Source organism: Populus trichocarpa, chromosome 9, assembly GCF_000002775.5.
Source record: "Populus trichocarpa isolate Nisqually-1 chromosome 9, P.trichocarpa_v4.1, whole genome shotgun sequence".
Taxonomy (NCBI): Eukaryota; Viridiplantae; Streptophyta; class Magnoliopsida; order Malpighiales; family Salicaceae; genus Populus; species Populus trichocarpa.
The window spans coordinates 7,783,281-7,805,784 of NC_037293.2; the positions used below are offsets into that span (position 1 = coordinate 7,783,281).

General features: G+C 34.7%; 4 protein-coding genes across 5 annotated transcripts; 3 read left to right on the top strand and 1 right to left on the bottom strand.

The window, feature by feature from the left end:
* The first annotated feature begins 375 nt into the window (after window positions 1-375).
* LOC7469668 (uncharacterized) lies at window positions 376-4,815 on the top strand. The gene is made up of 10 exons (XM_024608426.2): window positions 376-763; window positions 1,819-1,883; window positions 1,962-2,023; window positions 2,133-3,098; window positions 3,192-3,267; window positions 3,364-3,486; window positions 3,566-3,685; window positions 3,784-3,876; window positions 3,989-4,197; window positions 4,280-4,815. The coding sequence occupies exons 1-10, from the start codon at window positions 616-618 to the stop codon at window positions 4,533-4,535; spliced, it is 2,118 nt and encodes a 705-aa protein (XP_024464194.2). The 5' UTR covers window positions 376-615; the 3' UTR covers window positions 4,536-4,815.
* Window positions 4,816-6,326: 1,511 nt separating this feature from the next.
* On the top strand, window positions 6,327-10,087 carry LOC7478766 (uncharacterized). 2 transcript variants are annotated; one of them, XM_002313905.4, is made up of 2 exons: window positions 6,327-6,490; window positions 7,938-10,087. In XM_002313905.4, the coding sequence occupies exon 2, from the start codon at window positions 8,101-8,103 to the stop codon at window positions 9,865-9,867; it is 1,767 nt and encodes a 588-aa protein (XP_002313941.3). In that variant the 5' UTR covers window positions 6,327-6,490; window positions 7,938-8,100; the 3' UTR covers window positions 9,868-10,087. The 2 variants fall into 2 exon arrangements, with proteins under 2 accessions (XP_002313941.3, XP_024464877.2); XM_024609109.2 differs by having other exon boundaries at window positions 6,376-6,539.
* Window positions 10,088-11,054: 967 nt separating this feature from the next.
* LOC7469666 (LL-diaminopimelate aminotransferase, chloroplastic) lies at window positions 11,055-15,128 on the bottom strand. The gene is made up of 10 exons (XM_002313168.4): window positions 14,954-15,128; window positions 14,785-14,861; window positions 14,629-14,696; window positions 14,362-14,478; window positions 14,012-14,074; window positions 13,623-13,727; window positions 13,406-13,456; window positions 12,511-12,831; window positions 11,729-11,935; window positions 11,055-11,611 (listed from the first exon to the last, which is right to left on the bottom strand). The coding sequence occupies exons 1-10, from the start codon at window positions 15,034-15,036 to the stop codon at window positions 11,318-11,320; spliced, it is 1,386 nt and encodes a 461-aa protein (XP_002313204.4). The 5' UTR covers window positions 15,037-15,128; the 3' UTR covers window positions 11,055-11,317.
* Window positions 15,129-19,090: 3,962 nt separating this feature from the next.
* On the top strand, window positions 19,091-21,798 carry LOC18102074 (uncharacterized). Its single transcript, XM_024608633.2, has 4 exons — window positions 19,091-19,276; window positions 20,057-20,231; window positions 20,935-21,208; window positions 21,355-21,798. Exons 2-4 carry the CDS (start codon window positions 20,063-20,065, stop codon window positions 21,671-21,673), a joined length of 762 nt encoding a protein of 253 aa, XP_024464401.2. The 5' UTR covers window positions 19,091-19,276; window positions 20,057-20,062; the 3' UTR covers window positions 21,674-21,798.
* The last annotated feature ends 706 nt before the right edge of the window (window positions 21,799-22,504 follow it).

Consider the following 22,504-nt stretch of genomic DNA (forward strand, 5'->3'; position numbering starts at 1 on the left):
TCTTCTGAAACCAATTTAATAGAAAATTTGAAAGTCAAACGAAACAGTCAAATTTAAATTGAATTTCATTTTAGCACCATCTTGAAAACCAATTGCAAAACCTGCAGTATTTTAAATTCTTCAAAATATGGGAAAAAGTTGAAAAATCATCTAAAATTTAGAGAAATCATAGATAGCGTCATATAGATTTATATTATATATATTAAAAAAATATATATAGGATGGAAGAGATACTACTGGACGATGGTCGAAAAAACAAAAGAAAAAGATGTTGGGCCTGGACTGGAAGTAAAATAGATGCAATTTGAGAGGCCTAGAGAGTCTGTGTTTAGGGTCTTTTCTGGGCCGGGGTTTCTGTCTTGTCTTCTGACATTATTTAATTGGACGAAAACAGACACGAGAATGGGTTGTTATTACAATCGTGTCTGTCAGAACTTGTTTGTACCTTTCCCAACGGCTACTTAGAGTGAGAAGGGGATAGCAAGCAAGCATGTTTTTTTTAAACGTCGTCCCGATCCTCTCTCTCACCATTTACCAACCCAAACATTCCATAACCAGCGAAGAAGGATTCTTCTACACACAGTTCTACTCTATCTCTCTCTGAAAAAAATAAAAATGGAAATGGAAGAAGAATCTCAGTGTTCGAAAATCAACGGCGAAGAAGACTTCTACGAGAAGATCGAGGCGCCGAAGTTCGTGGACCTTAACGCTCCTGATCAGTACCATCCTGGCGATGACCGATATTGGTTCTGCTTGCGTGTTGGTAATTTTGTAAATTACTGTTACATGTTTGTTTCTGTTTTCCAATACTACTTGAAATCTGAAGCTCTATCGATGCCGTGTTGTTTAAAATCTGATGGGTGAGGCCTTGAATATAAGACTTTTAAAGATGAAGGAGGTTGCAGTCCCCTTCCTGCATGATTTTTATTAAGAATTGGTTGACAGTAATTATTTTAAATACTGTCTGTTAAAATAGGATTATGGGCTGCATTTATTTCTTAAGCTTACTTAATGTGTGTTAATGACCAAATTTGTTAAGAATTTTGTAAAATTATCAATGCGGCACCCTTTTTCTGGCTTGGTGGATCTTATCTTTTGTGGGGATTGAATTTTGAAAAGGTTAATGTTAAAAAAGAAAGAGATTTCTCTTCCGGTGGAAATCTGTCCTCCTTGCAGATTATTTATGCGGTGGAGTTGAACTATATATAATAATATTACTTGAATTAAGCATGCAACGAGATGTTGGGGATGAGAACGTTGCATGGTGAGGTCCACCATGCAATAAATAAATCAACATAAATCTGATCCATACGAAAGTTTATTTTTTAAAAAACCTTTTGAAATCAATAAAAAAGCTACTGGCAAATAAGGAAATGCAAAAGGTGATAGAATTGGAGTAAATTCTACTTAGTTTTTTCCTTTCCAAGCATCATGTTGTGCTAGATTTGTGTTGATTGGTCTACTACATGGTAGGACTTTCCAAGCAATGGCTACATTCTCAATTTTGAGGATTTAACTAGCGTGGATGGGGGTTCGTATGTGTTCATCAATAAAAGGAAAGAAAAGAAACGTACATTGGAAATATAGTAAAATCATACTATTTCATTTCTAACTCCTTGCATACAAGTGAATTCAACGTAAATTTAATTCAACTTCACTGCAATTCTACTCCAGAATCATTCTAAATGAGCCTTCTACATTTTTCAATAGAGTATTTGATTATTAAGTTTTTTTTTTTTCAATTTTCTCTTTTGTTGAGTGACTTTAAATGCTAAAATTTGAATTTCTCTATCTGCATCCACTGTGCCTTTGCCTTAGGATGTGATCAAAAGCATGAAGAAGAAATGGATTCTGAAGCAATCTACAAAAATTTTGTTCTTCGGGTTAGTTACCAGTTTCTTCTCTGCAGTAAGTTGGTTTCTACATTTAGATCTGGGCTTGTAAGTTATTGAGTCCTGCAGGTTATGGCTGCAAGGAGTCCCAACATACGGCTTCGGAAAGCATTGTACAGAAAGGATTCAGGGTATATGCATTAAGCTTCTTGTAACTCAGATTTAACATACGTCTTCTCTTATTGATCTAACTAGATCTATACTAAGTTACTAATACGATTTACTAATTGTATGTCATAGTGCCAATATTAAATGTCCCCGGACAGCTCCAGCAAAATCTTCAAAACCTCGAGTATCAAGATTGGCCCTGATTTCCTCAATATCTAAAAAAATGGTCGATCAAAAAGTGAAAGTCAAACCTCTTGCTAAGCGAAATGCAACTCCAAATGTGAGGGAAAAGCAGTCTTCTGTTGCATCCAAGGCTCTGACTACTCCAAGGAACAAAAAGCGACTGTCAAATCCTGATGCATTTCGGAGTGTTAGGAACCCAAAGGCAATGGACATTGCAAATAGTAGAGTGGTAGCAAAGGCGTTATTTCGTTCACCTAATAAGTCAGTGAGCACAAAAACTTTAATAGAATTGGATACAACTGTCAACAAAATATGTGCAGGTGTGAAGAAGTTTGAGGTCACTGATGGAAAGAAGCATGCTAATACACCATTGCCTCCAAATGCTCTAAGAAAACAACCGCGAGGACGAGAGGTTAAAAGCAGAGTTTATGATGGGCCGCTTTCCCGAAATTGTAAGGGAAAAAATTTAAAGCAGTATCATGGTCCTATGCCTCAAAAAGGGGCTGGAAATAATTTCAGTGACATGGAGATTCAGGAGAAATCAAGAAATGTTTCTCGGGGAGTCTGCTCTACTGCTAAATGTGATGAAGGAAATAATCCACATGAACCATCACTGGTTGAGAATAAAGCTGAAGCTTTGTCAGATGCCAACGAAAATACCCAGTCAAATTATGAAGAGAGGGGGTCGGGAGAAAATGACGTTCCCAAACTTCTGGCTTCAAGTGAAGAGGGCAATGAGACCAGTGAAAGACATGGTGAAGAAGATGAAATGAACTCGAGTTTGGATAAGGGCACTGATGGAATCATGGAAAGTAATGATAGAAAACATATTTTGATATCAGATGACAAGGAAAATGACAGTGAAGCCATGGAGAGCGACAATAAGGAAAATGCTTCAGCCTCTGACGATAACAGGTGAGTAAACTCATATCAATAATTCTATTAGTCTTTTTAGGATGTTGTTAGATATTTTTGGTCATCAGTTATCCATGAATTTTGGAGCTGCAGAGACATGGATCTTAATACCGGCCACTTGAAAAGACAAACCCTTGGCAAGCATGAGAGTGTGAAGAGCACACAAATGGTAACTTTTTTATTAGGAATTTGAACTTCTCTCTCTCTCTTTTTTTTTTTTTTGGTTTCTGTTTTTGATTTCTTTGTGAATATGGAAATGATTCAGATAGCCAAAGCAATGAGGAAGCCATCTAAAGAGAACTTCGTTACTGACGCTACTGGTGTTCAAGGACTGAAACATGGAAAACCTAAGCCTACAAATCCCAAGCCTTTTCGGCTTAGAACTGATGTATGTAATTTATTACCTATCTAAGTCCTATAAATAGGTATCTTTTAATTGAATCTGAGAATATTTAATTTTTATATAGGAAAGAGGGATTCTTAAGGAAGCAACCTTGGAGAAGAAGCTTCACGCTGCTCCTCTGAAAGAAATCACAGTTAAGAGGTTCCCAGGAGGAAGTTTACAGAAAAAACAGAAGGCATTGCTAGTGAGTTTTCATTTAATTTACAGAAAACAACAGGGTGCATTGCTCGTTTAGCTGTCCGCACTGGTTCAAGTAGACTGAGAATATGATTCTGATTGCAGAGAAATGACAAGAGCCTTGAACAAACTGAATTAGCTAATGATGCTCAGAAAGCATGTGAAAAGGAAAGAAACACGACACAGAAGGAACAACATGTAAGGCTATCTATTTTTGAAGCGTAAAATAAAGAAAAAAAAAACATTTAGGCTTGGTTTTCCATGGTTGTTTACATTGGCTCAAGCCTCCTATTATGATACCTTTTTGTAGCAAAATCAGGCTTCCATCTTGAAGAACTCCAAAGAAAGAGTGAGACGAAAATTATCTTCAGCTCCACAGAGACATACAGTTTCGTCCCAACAGAAGCTTGTGTCTCCACTGAAGAAATATAGTCATTGTAAGACAACAGCTCAAGATTTGGGGAATACCTTGAAAAGGGCCAAATCACCATTTGTGAGAAATGTCGTGAGACCACAAGAGTGAGTTTCTGCTATTTTAACAAGTTATTTTAATACAGAAAACGATTTTTCATTAATAAAATAAGCTACTCTGCTCTTGCAGGACCTCATCGACTACAAAAGAAACACTCCGCGTTACGTTACCTGGTCAACTAGGTGTGATAAAGGAAGAATCACCAGAAATCTTGTTGAGACCCAAAGAAGTTGCAAAGCCTAGCAAAAGCAGTGCTTCCCCAGAAACCAAAGCTTCTGCTGTCCCCAGGCAATCACTACAGGGGAGGAGGTCCACAACTATTCCAAAGGAACCGAATTTCCATACCATCCACACGCCAAAGAGCTGCACACGAAGAGTGGCTTAAGTTACTTTCTAGGAAAACACTCCAGTTTGTTGCTGTTCAATTCATCCATTGAATTATTTCTTCTGCTTAAACTGTTCGAGCAATTCTTTGTTGTTGTTGTTGTCTACATATTGTATTCTTATAGCCAATGAGAGATCTCGTTCCTGTTCCATTCAATCAAAGCGATGCGAGCGTGTTCCTTCTAAAGGTCCTATATTCTCAGTTTTTATTTAAACATATTGAGTGTTTTTGCTGAGTTGCTGTATTGTCTAATTAACCATCAGAGTACAATTTTTGCCAACGTTTTGTTTTGTCCTGCTCTGTCACTATTTTCTCATATAGTAGGCAAGCCTCTGCCCTATTTCGATTATTGGTTGTGTTGACATGATAGCAATTTTCAAGCTTTTAGATTTCTTGGGAGGAAGCAACACTGCATCTCAACAGTAGAAAAGATGCACTGTTCATTCTCATTGCATCACATTTGAGGGTTAGGGGTAGTGTTGGTATTATGATTTGTTTAAATGTGACAATTTTGGAAAAGAAATAATTCACAATAAAAATTAAAAATGCTATGTCCTTTCTTTTTTGAGAGCCAGAATTTATCTAGAAGTAGGTTTAGAGGAAATAAAAAATAAAATAAAAGATTTTCCCTTCGCTTTCGTCTCTAGAAAAATTTTAGAGCGTTCAAATCAATACTTATTCATAAATCCACTTATAAAAAAAAGATAAATGATAAAAAAAACACATATTTAAATCCATAAAAATATTTATAATTATTCCTCAATCACGCTAATTTTTTTTTATGTCCCTGGCTGGCCCTAACACAATTCAAACTTCAAAGTTTAAACTCTACCTAATGACTAACGGTGCATAGCGACCAATAGTTGTGGACTCGTGATATGATTTGGAGTCGGGTTAAAAAAAAAATGATGTTCAAATGTGTCATACACGATTTAAAGCATGCAGAATAATATGTGATTTAAGTTATAAAATGGCCTGATTAAATAGATTAATTTTATTTTAATTAAATTATATAAAAAATAGACAACAATAACAGATAAATTAAATTAAAAATAATAATCACGATATCTTATAAAAAATATTATTTTAAAAAAAAATATATAACTCAATTCATTGGTCATTAAATATAGAATAAAATTAAAAATATGTCGAAATTTCACAGCAAGACTAAAAATTAAAATCAAAAATAAATAAAAATTTAATATCTCAATAAATAAATAAAAAAACTTTGAAATTTTACATCATCGCAGGAAGATAACACTACAAGAGTTAATGTTTGGTTGATGGAGACTTTGTATTTGCCGTCCAAATGCACGAGCATCAATTATTTTATATTTTTTTAATAATATTTTATATTTATTAAAATATTAAATCTAACCAAATAATAACAAAAAAAAAAACCAGTGTCAAGATACTAAAAAGCTCTTTGAAATCAATTTACAATTTTTTTTCTTTCAAAGTATTTTGATGGTTTTAGTATGCTTTTAAAATAAAATAAAATAAAAACTTATTTATAGTTAATTAATTTAGTAATAACTATTACATAAGAAAACTTCATTTACCTCCGGTAACCAGTTTAATAATTGTTTTATAAGAAATATAAAATCATCATTCTACTAATTCCGAAAGTTTGCATGAACATTGTTTTTCGAAGCAGTATGAGTTTCGGTTCATTTGGCTAATGTAACGAGGACAATATAGACGACAGTGCTTTAACCTTGGACTACATGTCCTCTGTTCAGCGTATAATTTTATTATTTTGTATGCTGGAACATCATATGACGAAAGTACCCTGATTGTAGATTCCAAGTGACAGCAGTACCCTCAAATGTGACATATCGAACCCTAACCTTTTGTCAGAATTCCCGAACTAATTTTCCACTTATCCTCTGTATCTGAACTCTTATCTTGTCCGTAGAAAAATCTGATTATGGGACTGTGTTTCTAAATCCAAGGTAAAGACATACCCGCTCATAACACTTATATGATTCTATCCATCTTAAGGTTTATCTTCTCTCTTCCTGCTCTCCTTGAGCTCTTATTAAACCTTTGTTCTTGTGGATCTAAAATGAATTCCTTACATGAAGTTTATTTTTTTATACTTATGTAACTTTTAATCATCTTGTTTAAGTACCTTATGCTTCTGGGTTTGTCTTGTAATTGTGCTCTAGATGGGTTTTTGTTTGTTTGTTTGGTGAATATAGAGAAGTTGCTCTAGTCTAGTGAAAAATGGTGCCTTGGTGGCAAAATAGGAGTGCCCATTTGGGTTTTTCTTTTCGTCTTGCTTCACTAGCTTGAAATGAATTTACAAGTAAAGTTAGGTGTTATCGGATATCAGTGGTAATGATTTTCTCTCTTTGTTTTCCTCTCTTTTTGGAAAGGGTTGAAAATTGGATTATGATATGCAAGCCAAAAATTTATAGTTCCATGGTTAAGACCCCTTTGTTTTTTAAATTTTATTTTCCTTCGAAATTAATATTTTTTAGGTATTTTTAGATATTCTAATATCAAAAATAAATTTTAAAAAATAAAAAAACACTATAGCGAAAAGTTTTTTAAATGACAGATGGGCTCTTAGTATCATATTGCACGAGTGTTTTATCAGAAAAGTAGTGTATTTTCCCCGGAGATATTCTTGCTAAAGTAAACTGTGAACTTCTAGGTCTTAGCATATAAAAGAAGATGCTTGGGAGGATTTATGCTTCCAAGAGAAACTAAGTGAATGAAACATTTCTAATAACAGATGCAGCGAGATCTTTTAAGAACAAAATGTGATAGCGGTAGGGATTTCGCTTTATACAGAGAGGCGGCAGTGCCATTTCGTTTTCAAAATTTTCTATTTAATTATGCGTAGGGTCAAAGGGAGGAGTGTTAACCTGCCCTTCGCCGCCAACTTAATATAAATAGCATTTAAGGTCACTGTAAATTGCTCCTGTTAGGATGATGAATATAATATTTGGTTGTATTAATCTGTTATTGGGTCCTGAGTTTTCCTATGAATATAATCCGTATACATTTACAAGTTATGGTTTTTATTTCCCTTTGGGATATTCCATGTTGTTTAAAGATCACTTTTTTGACATTTGTCTGATAGAAGCATGTAAAGATTGGCTTATGTTCCAGATAATTGGATAGCTAAACGTTAACATAAAAGATGGTAACATTTAGCTATTGAAACTTGAATGTTCCTTTCGACTTTACGTTGGACAATGTCAGTTTTTGCGTATCACAGTGAATGATTTTCTTCTTTCAAACCTCCAAATCTGTATATGTTTTAGTATTGACTTTTGCACCAATACTTTGTGTACAATTCATTTGCCTTGTGCGCTTGTATGTTTTTCCTTGATTTAAAGTAATGGTTTATGTGATAGCATTTTAAATATGATCTTTTGCCTCTTGCAGGCTTTTTCTGGAGTGGTCAATTCTTAATCGAGCTCAATTTGGATGCGAATAGTCGAACTCCCATCCACTGATAATGGTGTTCACAATCACATGTCTAGTGAAGGTTAAAATAATCGATCCTTTTGTTGAAAGAGCGGGGTTCTGAATCTGTCTTAGTTTTCACATGGAGAACCACACTTTTGTTGTTGGTCAAGAGTTTCCTGATGTCAAGGCTTTTCGGAATGCTATTAAAGAAGCAGCAATTGCACAACACTTTGAACTCCGTATCATCAAAAGTGACCTGATACGATACTTTGCAAAGTGTGCTTCAGAAGGTTGTCCGTGGCGTATTCGTGCAGTTAAGCTTCCTAATGTCCCGACCTTCACAGTAAGAAGCCTTGAAGGTACACATACTTGTGGTAGAAATGCACAAAATGGCCATCATCAGGCCTCTGTAGATTGGATTGTGAGCTTTATAGAAGAACGACTGCGGAATAATACCAATTACAAGCCAAAGGATATATTACATGACATCCACCAGCAGTATGGGATAACTATTCCATATAAGCAAGCCTGGCGTGCCAAAGAACGGGGTCTTGCAGCAATTTATGGCTCTTCTGAAGAAGGATACTGCCTGCTTCCTTCATACTGTGAGCAAATAAAGAGAACTAACCCTGGAAGTGTTGCAGAAGTGTTCACCACTGGTGCAGATAATCGGTTTCACAGGCTCTTCATTTCTTTTTTTGGATCCATAAATGGGTTCTTAAATGGGTGCCTGCCTATTGTTGGGCTTGGTGGAATCCAACTCAAGAGCAAATACCTTGGTACCTTGCTTTCAGCGACATCTTTTGATGCTGATGGCGGGCTATTTCCACTTGCATTTGGAGTTGTTGATGTGGAAAATGATGAGAGCTGGATGTGGTTCTTGTCAGAATTGCAGAAGGCATTGGAGATGAACACTGAAAATATGCCACGGCTCACGTTTTTGTGTGATGGACAAAAAGGCATTGTAGATGCAGTAAGAAGAAAATTCCCAAGTTCTTCTCATGCATTTTGCTTGCGCCACTTGAGTGAAAGCATTGGTAAAGAATTCAAGAACTCAAGGCTTGTCCATCTTTTGTGGAAAGCTGCATACGCTACCACCACCATTCATTTTAAAGAAAAAATGCTTGAAATTTCAGAGGTTTCTTCTGCAGCTGCCAAGTGGTTGCAACAGTTTCCTCCCTCTCGCTGGGCTTTGGTTTATTTTGAAGGAACACGGTATGGCCATCTCTCTTCAAATATTGATGAATTTAATAGATGGATTCTGGAAGCTCGGGAGCTGCCTATTATCCAGGTGATTGAGAGAATTCACAGTAAACTCATGGCTGAGTTTCAGGATCGGCAGATGAAGAGTAATTCATGGTTTTCTGTGCTTGCTCCCTCTGCCGAGAAACGTATGATTGAGGCCATTAATCATGCATCAGCATACCAGGTCCTTCGATCTGATGAAGTGGAATTTGAGGTTCTGTCAGCAGACCGCTCAGACATTGTGAATATTGGGACGCATAGTTGTTCCTGCCGTGGTTGGCAGCTTTATGGAATACCATGTTCACATGCTGTCGCAGCCCTTGTTTCATGTCGGAAAGATGTATATGCCTTTACAGAGAAGTGTTTTACCGTTGCTGGTTATCGCGAAGCATATGCAGAAACTATACATCCCATCCCTGAAAGAATTGAGTGGAGAAAGATGAGTGAGGCTCCTATGGATGATGATGATGATGATGATGCTCAAGTTGTCAGGCCACCCAAGTTTCGTCGGCCACCAGGACGCCCAGAAAAGAAACGAATATGCGTAGAGGACGACCTTAATCGTGAAAAACATACTGTGCATTGTAGTAGGTGTAACCAAACTGGTCATTATAAAACAACATGCAAGGCAGAGACTATGAACAGTATTGAACAGTTTTAGGTAATCTAACTTTGTACCTTACAGCTCCCCTGGACTAGTTATGTTGAGTAGAGTAGAGTAGAGTAGAGTAGAGTAGCGTTGCTATGCTTAAGGCACAACTGTCATTTAGTATCTGTAAAATAGGAAACCTGTCATGTAACTAAAAATGTACGTGTCATCCAAATTATGTAATTTAGCCTTTTTAGGTAATGACTAGTCACCTCACACCCTTCTTCGCTTCGCTTCTAGTTAGATTAAAATGTTAATTTTATAATGCACAGAACAATATGCAAGCGTTATCAATTTATTTTAACATCAAAAAATATGTGAAATGTAAACCGAAAATTCAATGTGTTTAATATAATAAAATAAATTGATAATTATATACATCATTTAACATTACAAATATTAATAACAAAATAATAATTTATCATGTACTTAAACCAAATTTGTATCTCTCTAATTCAAACTTTATTTTTTTATTAGTATATTTTCCCGATTATTTTATTAAGAACATGTTTTTTAATTACTGATACTATTTTTTAAATAAAAACTTCTACCATAGCATTACCCATGTATTTGCTGTGGTTTTACCAACTTGATGTGTAAAGATTTGCATTGCTAACATCGCTGGAAGGCTGTCTTGGTTGCTCCCCCTGCTTTATGGAGATCTTGTCCTTTCGAGAGTCCGAGCTTGTTGTGAGCGGGCTTGCTGTTTTTTCAGAAAATATTCTGCCTTGGTGGTCTAACCAAACTGAGCGACATTAAAGAAGTTCAAAGGATCTCGTAAATGCCAAGATAGGAAAAAGAAATCAACCATTCTGTATTTCCCTCTACTATTCTATTTTATTCAACTTGAGAAACACACTACGAGCTTTGAATAGCTAGCTACTAGCATAATTCTTTGGCTGACGAAAACATCTAATTTTGGCGAGGACTTCTGACATTTATTTTTCGTTTTCCAATTCCAGTAAAAAAGAACTTATCTGCAAGGGGGGGGCGTCACGTACTCTGTGTTTGTCTGCTAGCTGTCCAGTACATGCATGCCCTGTTTATGGACAAAAGGCATCCGCGTCCATCAACCGATCTTCGTCAGTTGAACAGCCAATAGACAACGAGATATTGATCATTAAAGTGCGCACGAGCCTTGGCAGCCCATGGTGCTAGAAACACACCTTGATAATGGTTATTTTCACTCCCTTCCCGCATCAATTCAAGCTCTAGTTTCATTCTACTGATACACCTCAATATTTTGGCGCCCAAAAATAAGCTTAACAATTTGTTACAATTTCAAGATGAGGGTCAGCCATGAAAGACAGAATCTAGAACTCCCTAGAAAGTAAAACTGCGACATGGTTTGCATAGAATTCAACCATAAATGACTAATATCACCAGATAAATAAACCACACAATGGAGGTTGCTGCATGTATCCTTGTCAAAAGGGAGGCAAGGGACACAATATATGTTGCTTCAATTGTAAAGCTGCTTGAATCTTCTGCAGGCTTCTAAAACATTTTCCCTGTGGCCAAAAGCACTGACTCTGACAAAACCTTCCCCACCAGGTCCAAAACCACTCCCAGGTGTGGTAACTACATGAGTTTTCTCAAGAATTTCACTGAAAACATCCCACGAGCTTTGGCCAGGGAAGTGAACCCACACATAGGGAGCATTCTTTCCTCCATATACATTAAAACCGAGCGAATTGAATGTATCCATTATAATGTTGGAGTTTTCTTTATAGAATCCAATCACCTCACTCATTGCCTGCAAGGAAATCAAACGGTTAAGAGTTTGGTCTTGGTTTCATACAGCATTCGCAAAACACAATTCCCAAGTTAGAAAACAGTGGGCTATACTACCCCAAAAAGAAAACACACTGACCTTAAGGCCTTCAGGTGAAAGGCAAGCCCGACCACCAGCTTGGCAAATGTTGGATGCCCCATTAAAGCTAGTGCAAACAACACGGTTGAAATCCTTTACAACTGGGAACCCATCAGAATATAGAAGCTGTTTTGGAACAACAGTCCACCCCAGACGAACTCCAGTAAACCCAGCATACTTACTAAAAGATGATGTCTCCAAAGCAACCTGCAATTAGTATGGGAACTACCACATCACAAGCATGCATCACTAAAGAGGGTCCAAGGACTACTCCAGTTCAGAGAAAAATGATTGACAGCCACCATCACAATGTAAGAAGCAATACTCTAATGCCAATCAAAGAATGATATTGCATGATCAGATTATCGGAGTTTTGAACAGTCCACAGTTTATATCCATGTTATGTAACAGATACACTGTGTCCACAGGAATTGATGTGAAAATAAAATCATGCAGGTTCAGACATGTCAGTTCTAACTTTTATGAAATCTTTAAAATAAAAATGTCATTTGAAACACAGTTTCTACAAAGGCATTTTAAACTAAGAATGGTTCGTGAATGCCTCCTTGGTCCAAAAACATTTGAAAGAAACAGGGAATTTCAGGTAATAGAATACTTCACATCCAATGGATTAAAGCCATTTTTACAGTCAATTGAACATTTATAATTCATGAATAGAAGGAAAATAACAAATTTTACCATAAATGAGTTTTACTAAGAAAAGGCAGGAACTTTTACCAAGAGAACAATAAGCAAAGCAAGATTGATATATTGTGGGCTACCTCTTTGGCTCCCGGAATTTCAAATATGGATCGTGGGTTATCATCAGACATATACATGGCATATGCTGAATCATAGACGATGATTGATCCATTGTCCTTTGCAAATTGTACTAGTAGGGTCAGTTGCTCCCTTGTTGCAGCAGAACCAGTAGGATTGTTCGGTGAACAGAAAAATATGATATCCGTTCGAGAAACTTTGGATAAATCAGGGAAAAAACCATTCTCTGGAGTGCACCTCATGTATTCAATCTTACCGTACTTCTCAACGTCTTTCTGAAACTGTCCAGTCTGGCCCATGATGACACTAGAATCAACATAAGCCTGCACATAATTAGATGGTAATCAACAGAAAGTTATCCAGGAATGTCCCGTATCTTCTTCTTCCTTTTCTTTGAGTGTGTGCATGTTAAACACAATTGAATCATCGAGTAGCCTATCACAATGGAAACATTACTTTCTCTAAGGTTCTGGTAAGTATAAAGTAATGCTCTTTTCTCTTGTTCACAATCAAACTTTTCCACTAAACACCAAGCACCACCAAATATGCAACATGAGGAATCAATAAAGTCTTTAGCAGAACATCAATACAATAGGGTTCCCCGAACCAAGCTAAGGAGGTTTTAATTTAACCATCTAAAGTTGAACTAAGAAAAGCCCCACAATAATGTTCCCTCCACACTAGCCAGGAAAAGAAAAGTTGGAAGGAAGTGCTGCAGTGGCATACTCAAAGGTCTGACTATAATTATCACAATAAGGATCCACCAAGCATTACAAATAAAAACTGCATAATTTAGGAACATGTGCGAGGAGAAGGTGTTGAAAATGGGGGAGAGGAGTGTGAAGGATGTGCTACAAATTTCAAATTTCACTACCAGTTTATAGAAACATAAATTACCGGGTATGATGGATCTTGCACTGCCATGGTTACATTTGCCCCAAATACCATCTGAAAGAATATTCAATCGGGCAAAAGCAAGTCAATTATGATGAAGTTTGCATATAACTAAAGCCAAGAAAATGCATACACGGGCATATCAAGAAGAAAGACAAAGAAGCAGGACATAAAATAAAGAAGAAGAAAAAAATCATAACAATGAAAGATAAAATCAAACCTGGAGGCGAGATATGTCACATTTGGCACCATCAGAGACAAATATATCATCCTCCTCGATCCCAAGACCTGAATAAAATGTTGAAGCAATTGCAGTTCTCAAAGGCTGCACAGATTAACAATTTGTGTTACTCGTAACTGTCACAAGGCTTCATATCAGAGAACAGAGACCACATAATAAACCTCGTAAAAACTAGAACAGTTGAATAGTTTATCTTTTCTTGTTCAAGACCATGCCAGAAGCAATGCATTCAGAGCAAAACACATGGCACCTAAAAATTACCATACAAACGGGAATGATTATTTTTATAAGAAATCTTATTGTCATTTAAAAAGGATTTCTAACATTTCATCTACAAAATAGTGTGTTTGATTATAATGCTCACATACTTTTTCACCTTGTTCAGGTCCATAACCACTGTAACCCTCCAAAGTAGACAGTGCTTCTGCTCTCTGCCAACAATTAGAAAAGAAAAGAAAATTCAGATACATGGACAGACAGCAAATGCTTAAAAGAAAAACATTAGCAAAACTGTTTTCATATTATGTAACAGAAACAGTTGAATTAAAAGCTACACACACATACACATCTATTAGCTCAAGATGGTTCTTTCAGTAGATGGTTAATGCAAAAAAAATAAAAATAAGCAGACTAAGTTTTCGATACAGACCTCAATCGTAAACCATAAAACAATCATTAATAATAAAAGCTATTTACGTTAAACAAAAATAAGCCTTACCTTTGCTATTGCAGAAGTTATAACTTCTGGGATAGGTTCTGTAGTGTCACCAATTCCAAGGCTTATCACTTTTGCATCAGGGTATTTCAGCATGTGCGCATTCCTCCTTCGAGCAACCTATTATTGTTTTTACAGCACAGAAATAGAAAACACAAAGAAAGATAACATCATTTTGAATATTTTTTTCCGATTCCATACCAAAAATAAAACGCCTCTATTTTCTCTGCTCGAAATTTATCAGTATTTTGAGGAGAATTAATCACAAACCTCTGGAAATAAGTAACCAGCTTGAAGCTTTGCAATATTTGCATTGCGGGAGACTTGTGTTTTGTAAACTTCACAAAAGAATTAAATAAAAACATAAAAATAAAATAAAATCCAGCACGGAAAGAAAGAAAGAAAGTTTAGAAAACAAAAGGGCACCGGTTTTCTGTTCTTGAGGAGCAGCAGCACACGTGCAAATAGAAGGCGTTTTCGACGCGATCGAAACATTCTGGTTTCTGCAGAGAGAGAGAGTTCGAGGTGAAAAGGGATTAAGAAACCGAAACACAAACACAAATGCCGAATCAAGATGGTAAGACCAGTCGAGTACCTAGCTTTGAAGGCAATAGGTGCGGCTAAAAAAGCAGAGGAAGAAGAAGAAATCGAAGTCGATAAAAGTTGCGTCGGCGACATTTTTCGCTTTTTCACCGCAGCTCACGGATTTTGAGAGCAGAGCACGGAAGTGACGGTGCTTGTATTTTGAAAGAAGCTGCCCTAAAGGTTTTCTTCCTTTCATTTATTCGTTTTTCTATTCCTTTATTAAATTAAATAAATTAAAATCAAATTAGATAAAAGAAGATAAAAGAAAACTAAAATATCTATTAAAGCGACCATGATCATGATGACTGATGACTGTTTAGATTTTATTTATTTTTTTATCATTTTATTTTTTTAAAATTTTTAATTTTTTTAATATTTTTTTATATTAAATTGATTTAGAATTAAGTTTGATAGTTTATTTAGGTTAGTTTAATAATTTGTTATGGTTAACTTGATTTTAATTCCTTATTAAAAAATAAAATTAATACTTAATGTTAATGTGACAAAATTAAATTTTATTTTATTATTACAAAACGATATAAACTTTAAAGACCAACTTCAAACGTAAATAAATTTAAAATTTATTTATAATTGTGGTAGTGGTGGCGGTTCAAAATATTTTTTGTTTTAAAATATATTAAAATAAAGTTTTTTTATTTTTTTAAAATTATTTTTAATATTAGAATATCAAAAAAAATCTGAAAATATAAAAAAATTATTTAAAAAAAATTTAAAACTTTTAAGAATATGATGCAGCCTTAGAGCTTTTTTTTTTAGCCAGCTCATGAACTGAACAAAAGAAATGGTTGTGCACCTGAGGTCTTGGCCTAGTGGTGGTAGGAATTTGTTCCCTTCCTCTGCAATCAGGGTTCGAACATTTCTGTGCATGTCTGTCACTTTCGCGGTGCCTTACATGCTCACTGGGTTTGCAGGATGTTCAGTGGGCCGTGAGATTAGTTGTGGTGTGCGCAAGCTGGCCCAAACATCCACGTAAATAAATAAATAAAAAAAAGGAGAGAAATGGTTGTAAACAGCCCATTCTTTAGCCAACTTAGGTATCAAAAAAGAAGAGATTACTAGAGCGTGTAACTCACGCGGTAACGGTGGGGGGGACCACTATAATTGTGGTGGCGCATGTGTCTCTCTCCAAGCTCCTGAGATGGTCTTCACTGATGTTGTTAGGACTTAGGATTGTCTCGACAATGGCATTCTTGTGAGGTAGCGTGTGTTGGTGCGCCAGGATCTCGTGTGACTTTGACTACTAATTCTTCCTTTTCTTTCCTTTCCCTTTTTTTTCTATCTTCTCCCATTGGTTTCCGCATCCAACACTCTTCAAAAAGGAAAAAACGGATGTTAATTTTTATTTATTTTTTTTGTTATTGAATTTGATCTACATTTTTTTTTTTTTTTTTGTTATTTTTAGCAACAATTATTTTTCAATCTTATCATTTAATATTGATTAGTTGGAAATTACACTTGGTATTTTTTTTGTTTGCTATTAATATATCATTCTAATCTCATAACTCAAGTTTAATATTTGATAAATTCATCTGGGTTATTTGAGTTATTTTTTTTTCTTTTATTAATTGATTTTTTTCACTATTTTGCACTAAGTAGGATGGAAATTAGACTTTGCATTTGTTTTTATTTTTCTTTGTACGGTGATATTTCATTCTTGTGATCTAAATCGTGTGTTTGGTATGTTAATCCTTATTAACTCGTGTTTTTGCTTCCTCTCTTTTTTTAATATTAAATATTTTTTTTATTCTTCAGTATTTTATTAATTGGTATATATGTGTTTATATATATTTTCTTCTTAAGTTAATTGAAAATGTATCCATTTAATTTCAACCTTGATATTATATAAGACTGTAGAAATATCTTTACAACGTTCCTGTTTTTTTTTTTTTCAAGTCATCATAATTATTTTTTATTTATTTCAATTCATGTTATCATGATTGTCTGTTTTTATTATCGTGAATTTATTAAACATGGTAAAGTCTACGACCAAGTCGTGGATTTTTATTGTTTCTAAAAAAAACATGTTAGAAATGCTTTGGCATTCTATTCATATTTTTTTTACTATAAATTTCTTAGTATGATCTAGCTCGCAGTGTAGCATAAGCTACCAATCTATTACAATAGGAATTGCCCAAGTGACATAAAGAGCTATCATGAATAGTATAGAAACAAGTGGCAGGCCCGTATGGTGGTTGTTCGTGATACGATTCATGTTTTTCATTCGTGTATCTCTTTTAGCAGGGGTAGGTAAAAAAATCAAAAAGATTAAATCAAAAAAACTAAAAAAAAATAACTAAAAAAATCAAACTATGAAAAAAAATTGATTGAACCGATTAAAATTTTAAAAAAACCGACCGGTTTGGTTTGGTTTTATAAGCCTGAAACTGAAAAAATCAAACCGAACCGAACCCAAACCGAGCCAGACCGGAAAAAACCCGAACAAAACTGGTTTGAACCGGTTTTTATCCTAAAAAACCAAACCGAAACCGGTCGGTTTGAACCGGTTTTGGGTTTTTTTAAAAAAAATTGGTTTGGTTACTTTTTTTTATATAAAAACAAAACTGAACCGAAAATGATGACCCCTATCTTTTAGTCTTTAGAATATTACCCACATGCTCTAAAATAACCAAGGGTTTTAATGGTGCTTTGTGTTTATATGAACATCATAGCATGTTAATATATTGTTTTAATCATCGTATACCAATCCTGTGTTGTATATGAAGTGGTTAGCATGCACGAGACAAGGTTGAGGTTACAAGGTTAAATATAAGGGTAATTATTTTTGGTTTAGTTCGGTTTTTATCAAAAAAAAGTAACCAGACCGAAATTATTATTTTTTAAAAAATCAAAACCGGTTCAAACCGACCGGTTTCGTTTTGGTTCGGTTCGGTTTTTTAGGATAAAAACTGGTTCAAATCGGTTTGGCTCAGTTTTTCTGGTTTTGGCTCGGTTTTCTCGGTTTTGGCTTAATTTTTTTCTGTTTAGCTCGGTTTTTTCGGGTTTGGCTCGGTTTGTTTCAGATTTTTTTCGGTCCGGGTTAGGTTCGGTTTGGTTTTTTGCTTATAAAACCGAAACCGAACCGAACCGGTCAGTTTTTTTAAAATTTTAATTGGTTTAATCGGGTTTTTTTTTACAGTTCAGTTTTTTCAGTTATTTTTTTTCGGTTTTCTCGATTAAATTGGTTTTTTAATTTTTTTGCTCACTTCTAGTTAAATCCTATTAAAGGTTAGCATATTTATTAAATCATGGCATATGACAAATTGTTTATTTTTTCTTTTTCAATAACATAAGGAGGAAGCACAGGGCCTAGCCCCTTGCTTTCTTTTTCTTTTTCTTTTTTTCTTTTGTTTTTGTTAAGCTAAAAAAATCATGAGATTCACTAACTCTTCAATGAGACATGGTTATTAAATACTTTCATATATTTTTATTTAATAATTAATATATTTTTTAATTAACAATATCAATAATAAATTATTTACTATTGAAATTTGTTTTTTATTATTATATTTTTAAATATATATTGAACATAATATTACCATATTTTTGATTTTTTTAGATTTTAATAACATAAAACATCTATATACTATTTTAAGATTGTTCGCTAACTTACTTTAAAAATCATAAAATATTTTTAAAAATTAAAAACAATGATTTTAGCTAGAAATATTATATTGGTTAAGATAAATAAAAAATATGTTAATATGAAAATTTATCTTGAAAAAAATTTAAAACTACTATATTTCTAGGTTTAATATTAACACTAATTTTTTTTTCGAGACCAATACTCATAGTAGATTCATAATTAAGACATCATTTAGTATTACGTTTAATTATACTTTTTAAAAATTTTGATTTTTCATTAAAAATTTTAAAATTAAAATTTTTTTAGTATTTTTTATTATTTTGATGTGCTAATATTAAAATTTTAAATTTTTATTTTAATATATTTTGGAGTAAAAAATATATTAAAAAATTTAATTCAAAAGGCCAGCTGTTCTGGGACGCTTGAAAGTCAACGGCGAGATACTAAATATTGGCGTTACAAGGCCCAATGGGGTATGGGCCTTACTTCAAACCGGCTCCTACTCTATTCGTGAGAAAATTCTAGCAGTAGGCGACGCGTATATTTCTAATCTAACGGAAATATATGAAAGAGGGAAATAATAAAATAAAACCTAGGTTTACGGGTTTTCCTTGGAAATCCGAAGGCGTGAAAGGAGGGAGACTGGGAGAGCAAAAACGACATTCTTTTTGCTCGACTGAGTTTGGATCTCTATTTTTCTCACAATTGCCTTTTCTTTAAACCAATTCGGTAAGTTGTTGTCTTTTTAATGGCTTCAAGATTTGATTTTTCAGCTTTTGTTGCTTGTTTGCTGAGAATATCGAGGAATACAAAAGAAACTTTAATTTTGCTGATTTTTGCCGTGTTAGACAATAACTTGTACTTTAATGAAAATCGGATCAATTGGGTTAGTTTTCATTCCAATTTTTTTATTTCCTGTTAATAACGATTGTTTTGGACATAACAAAAAACTGAAATTTCCTGGTTGAGTTGTCAGAAACTAACTGAAATTAATGGTTTTCAAAATTTTAAATTGTTTTCAAAGCAAAGGAAATACTGCAGTGTCTTTATAGCTCTTGTGGTGCAAAATCGGTTTAATTAACTAGCTTTAATTTAAAATTCGGTTTATATTTTCAATATGTGACACGAAGCATAATAAATCCACCCAGTTTTTTATGGAACTGTATCTGCCTTTCAAGAATTCACTAACCAGCTTGTTAGCTGATAGCTTAAGTAGAAAAACACGCAACTACTCATAGCTGATTTGGCATTTGTGTGATCCATAATTTTCCAATGAGGAATCACACTAACTTTTCGTGTCAGGTGCGTGAGTTAGGGCTTGCCCACTATACCAATCCAACCATAGCTATGAACCCAATACTTTGTTTGCATACATACTTAGTCAGTGATCAATCTTTATTTTTCAAGCAATCAAAACAGGTATACGCGGATGCCAAAGATGCAACATAATACTAACACGTACTATCTCAAACTTGTTACTGAACTGGTGCTTTGGAACATGTTTTGCAGGTTTTAATGGATCTAGAGACTGAGAACAGAATAGCTGCAATTCTTATGAAAGAAGCAGCGGAATTGCGGCAGCGAGCTGAGAGGGAAGGCGTGCATGTTTACCTTGAACGGCCTAAAGCAAGAGCACGACCAAATTCTCGCTTCCTCACTGCAACTGTCCTTGGAGTGCAGCAAAGTCAGTGTTTAATTGCTTTTAGTTTTCAGCTTGTCATCCTTTGTGTTGATGCTTTAGTGCTATCAGATAAAAATGCGTGACTGTACACCGTCTATTAGTAATAGTAATAGCATACCCTGCTGAAAGTTGTCATCTGGGTTCCATGAAAAGATTTTTCTGCGAGTTGGCTGACATTTTCTAATTGAAGTCTAGCTATGGAGATTAAAAAATGGATATGGAAAAAGCATAAAGTTTACCCTGTTGTCTAAAGAATAAAGTTGTGCTTAATCATCTAACAGATTTTCTTCAGATAATCCCAAAACAAACCTTCTCTGGGATTCTTAGGTGGAACCCCATAGGATCATGGGATTAAAGGATAATGATTGGCTGGGTATTTGCGTACATATTCAACAATCTTTGTCTACCATATTTCAACATGTGAAAATTGACTTGCATAGTTAAAGATCCATGTGCACCCATTAAGGGATCCTTGCAAATTGTGTGCAATGTAATGATGTCCCTGTCTTTTACAGGGACTTGAAATGAGACCAATTATCTTTCTTTTCTTTTCTTTTTTCTATATAAAAATGTCATCCATGTATGTATTTCTCTTCTCTTGATTTCATCACCGTTTTGTTAACAGACTTAGTATTGGCTTGATATTATGCCACTGATTTTTGTTTTATCTTTCACTTTTGATTTTTAATTGATCTACTCTTTTCAGCAAATCGAGCTGTTGAACTGAATGAGATGTGGCGGGTCCGGGAAAAGGAGCTTGAGCTGGATGCTAGGCTGAGAGGAAGATCAAGGTATGATGGTAACAGCAGCAAGAACCATAGGGATGTTGGTAATGTCTTTAGAAGTACAAGCCAAAGGCATTCTATAAATGAGAACGATACCAATATGCCATCCTCGTCAAGCAAAATAGTAGGGAGCTCTTGTTCGAGGGAAGATGGAGGTTTAAGGGATGAAGAAGTCGAGGAATTTTTGCACTCGAGGTCATTGGAAAACTTCTATCCACTTTCTCAAACTCATTTTATTCCTCAAATATCATTTGTAACTTTGTTCAAAATTTCTCAGGAAAAAAAAAGAAAAGAAAAGCAAAACGTCGTTGGTTTGACATGAATATTTTTGTTTATCACAGGGTTAAGCGAGGTCGAGGTGCTGTAGGTTCAAGGATGGATGATACAGGGCCTTACCTTGCTCCTTGCCCAGACCCTGACGAAAAGCTGTCCAGAAACTTGGATGCAAAGCTGCAGCGTGTTGTTTTTGGACCAGAGAAGCCTTCTTCGCTGAAATCTTATGAATCATCTGAAGAAGAGCTTGACAAAGATAGGCTTAAAAAGGAAAAGAAGGTTTGTTCAAAGAGTCGGGATAAGAAGCATTCTAGGAAGCACAGATCCAAAGAAAGGTCTAGAGATAAGAAAAGGAAGAGAAAGGATGAGAAAAGAAGTAAACACTAGTAAAGGCCCTGTTTGTACATCATTGTTCCCGTTAAAGATTAACAACTTTATTGTGTCGAATATGTATGATAATTCTTGTTCGTGCAGAGTGTTTGGTAATTATATCATAGATTTGTTTTTTTTTTTGGAAATATATTAATTTTTTTTAATTAATTTAAAGCTAAAAAAATAAATCAAAATACAGTAGCATCACAGCTAAACGGGGTCTATTCTCTGAGCAGAGCGGCTCCTCCTGTTCAGGTGTTCTCATCATCCAGATTTTTAACGTCTACCCGGCGCACGTTTAACAAAACACCGAATAAAATTAACTAGCCCTCTCCTAGACTCCTAGTATTATTAATAATATTACTATTATTATTGGCTACAACAAGGCCATTAATATTGTTGGGGTTGTCAATGCATATTCCGGACAGTTTTTTCTGCATCCTTTTAACAGTAGAAAATCAAAATCGACACAGGTCTTTAATGGAGAGGAATGGAAATACGGCATCTACCATGTGATCGGAAAACTGCTGAATATTTTTTCAATAATCGGAGGATAGGACTTGTGTTTTTTGAATCTCGGGTAAAGCTGTCGCCAACTAGTGGCTCCAATTGCCATCGTCAGATCACTTCAGGATCGCAGGCGCAGGTGCTTCCTAGGGGCATGGACTGATGGACATGCGGTTTTATCTATACATTTTTCATTTTTTGATGTCATAATGAAATTTAAATGCATATTGAAAAGATAATGTTTGTTTTCTATAAAACTTTTTAAAAATTTATTAACTAATAAATTCTAAAAGAACTTTAATATTAGTTAAAGATTAAAAGATTAAATTATTCTTCATT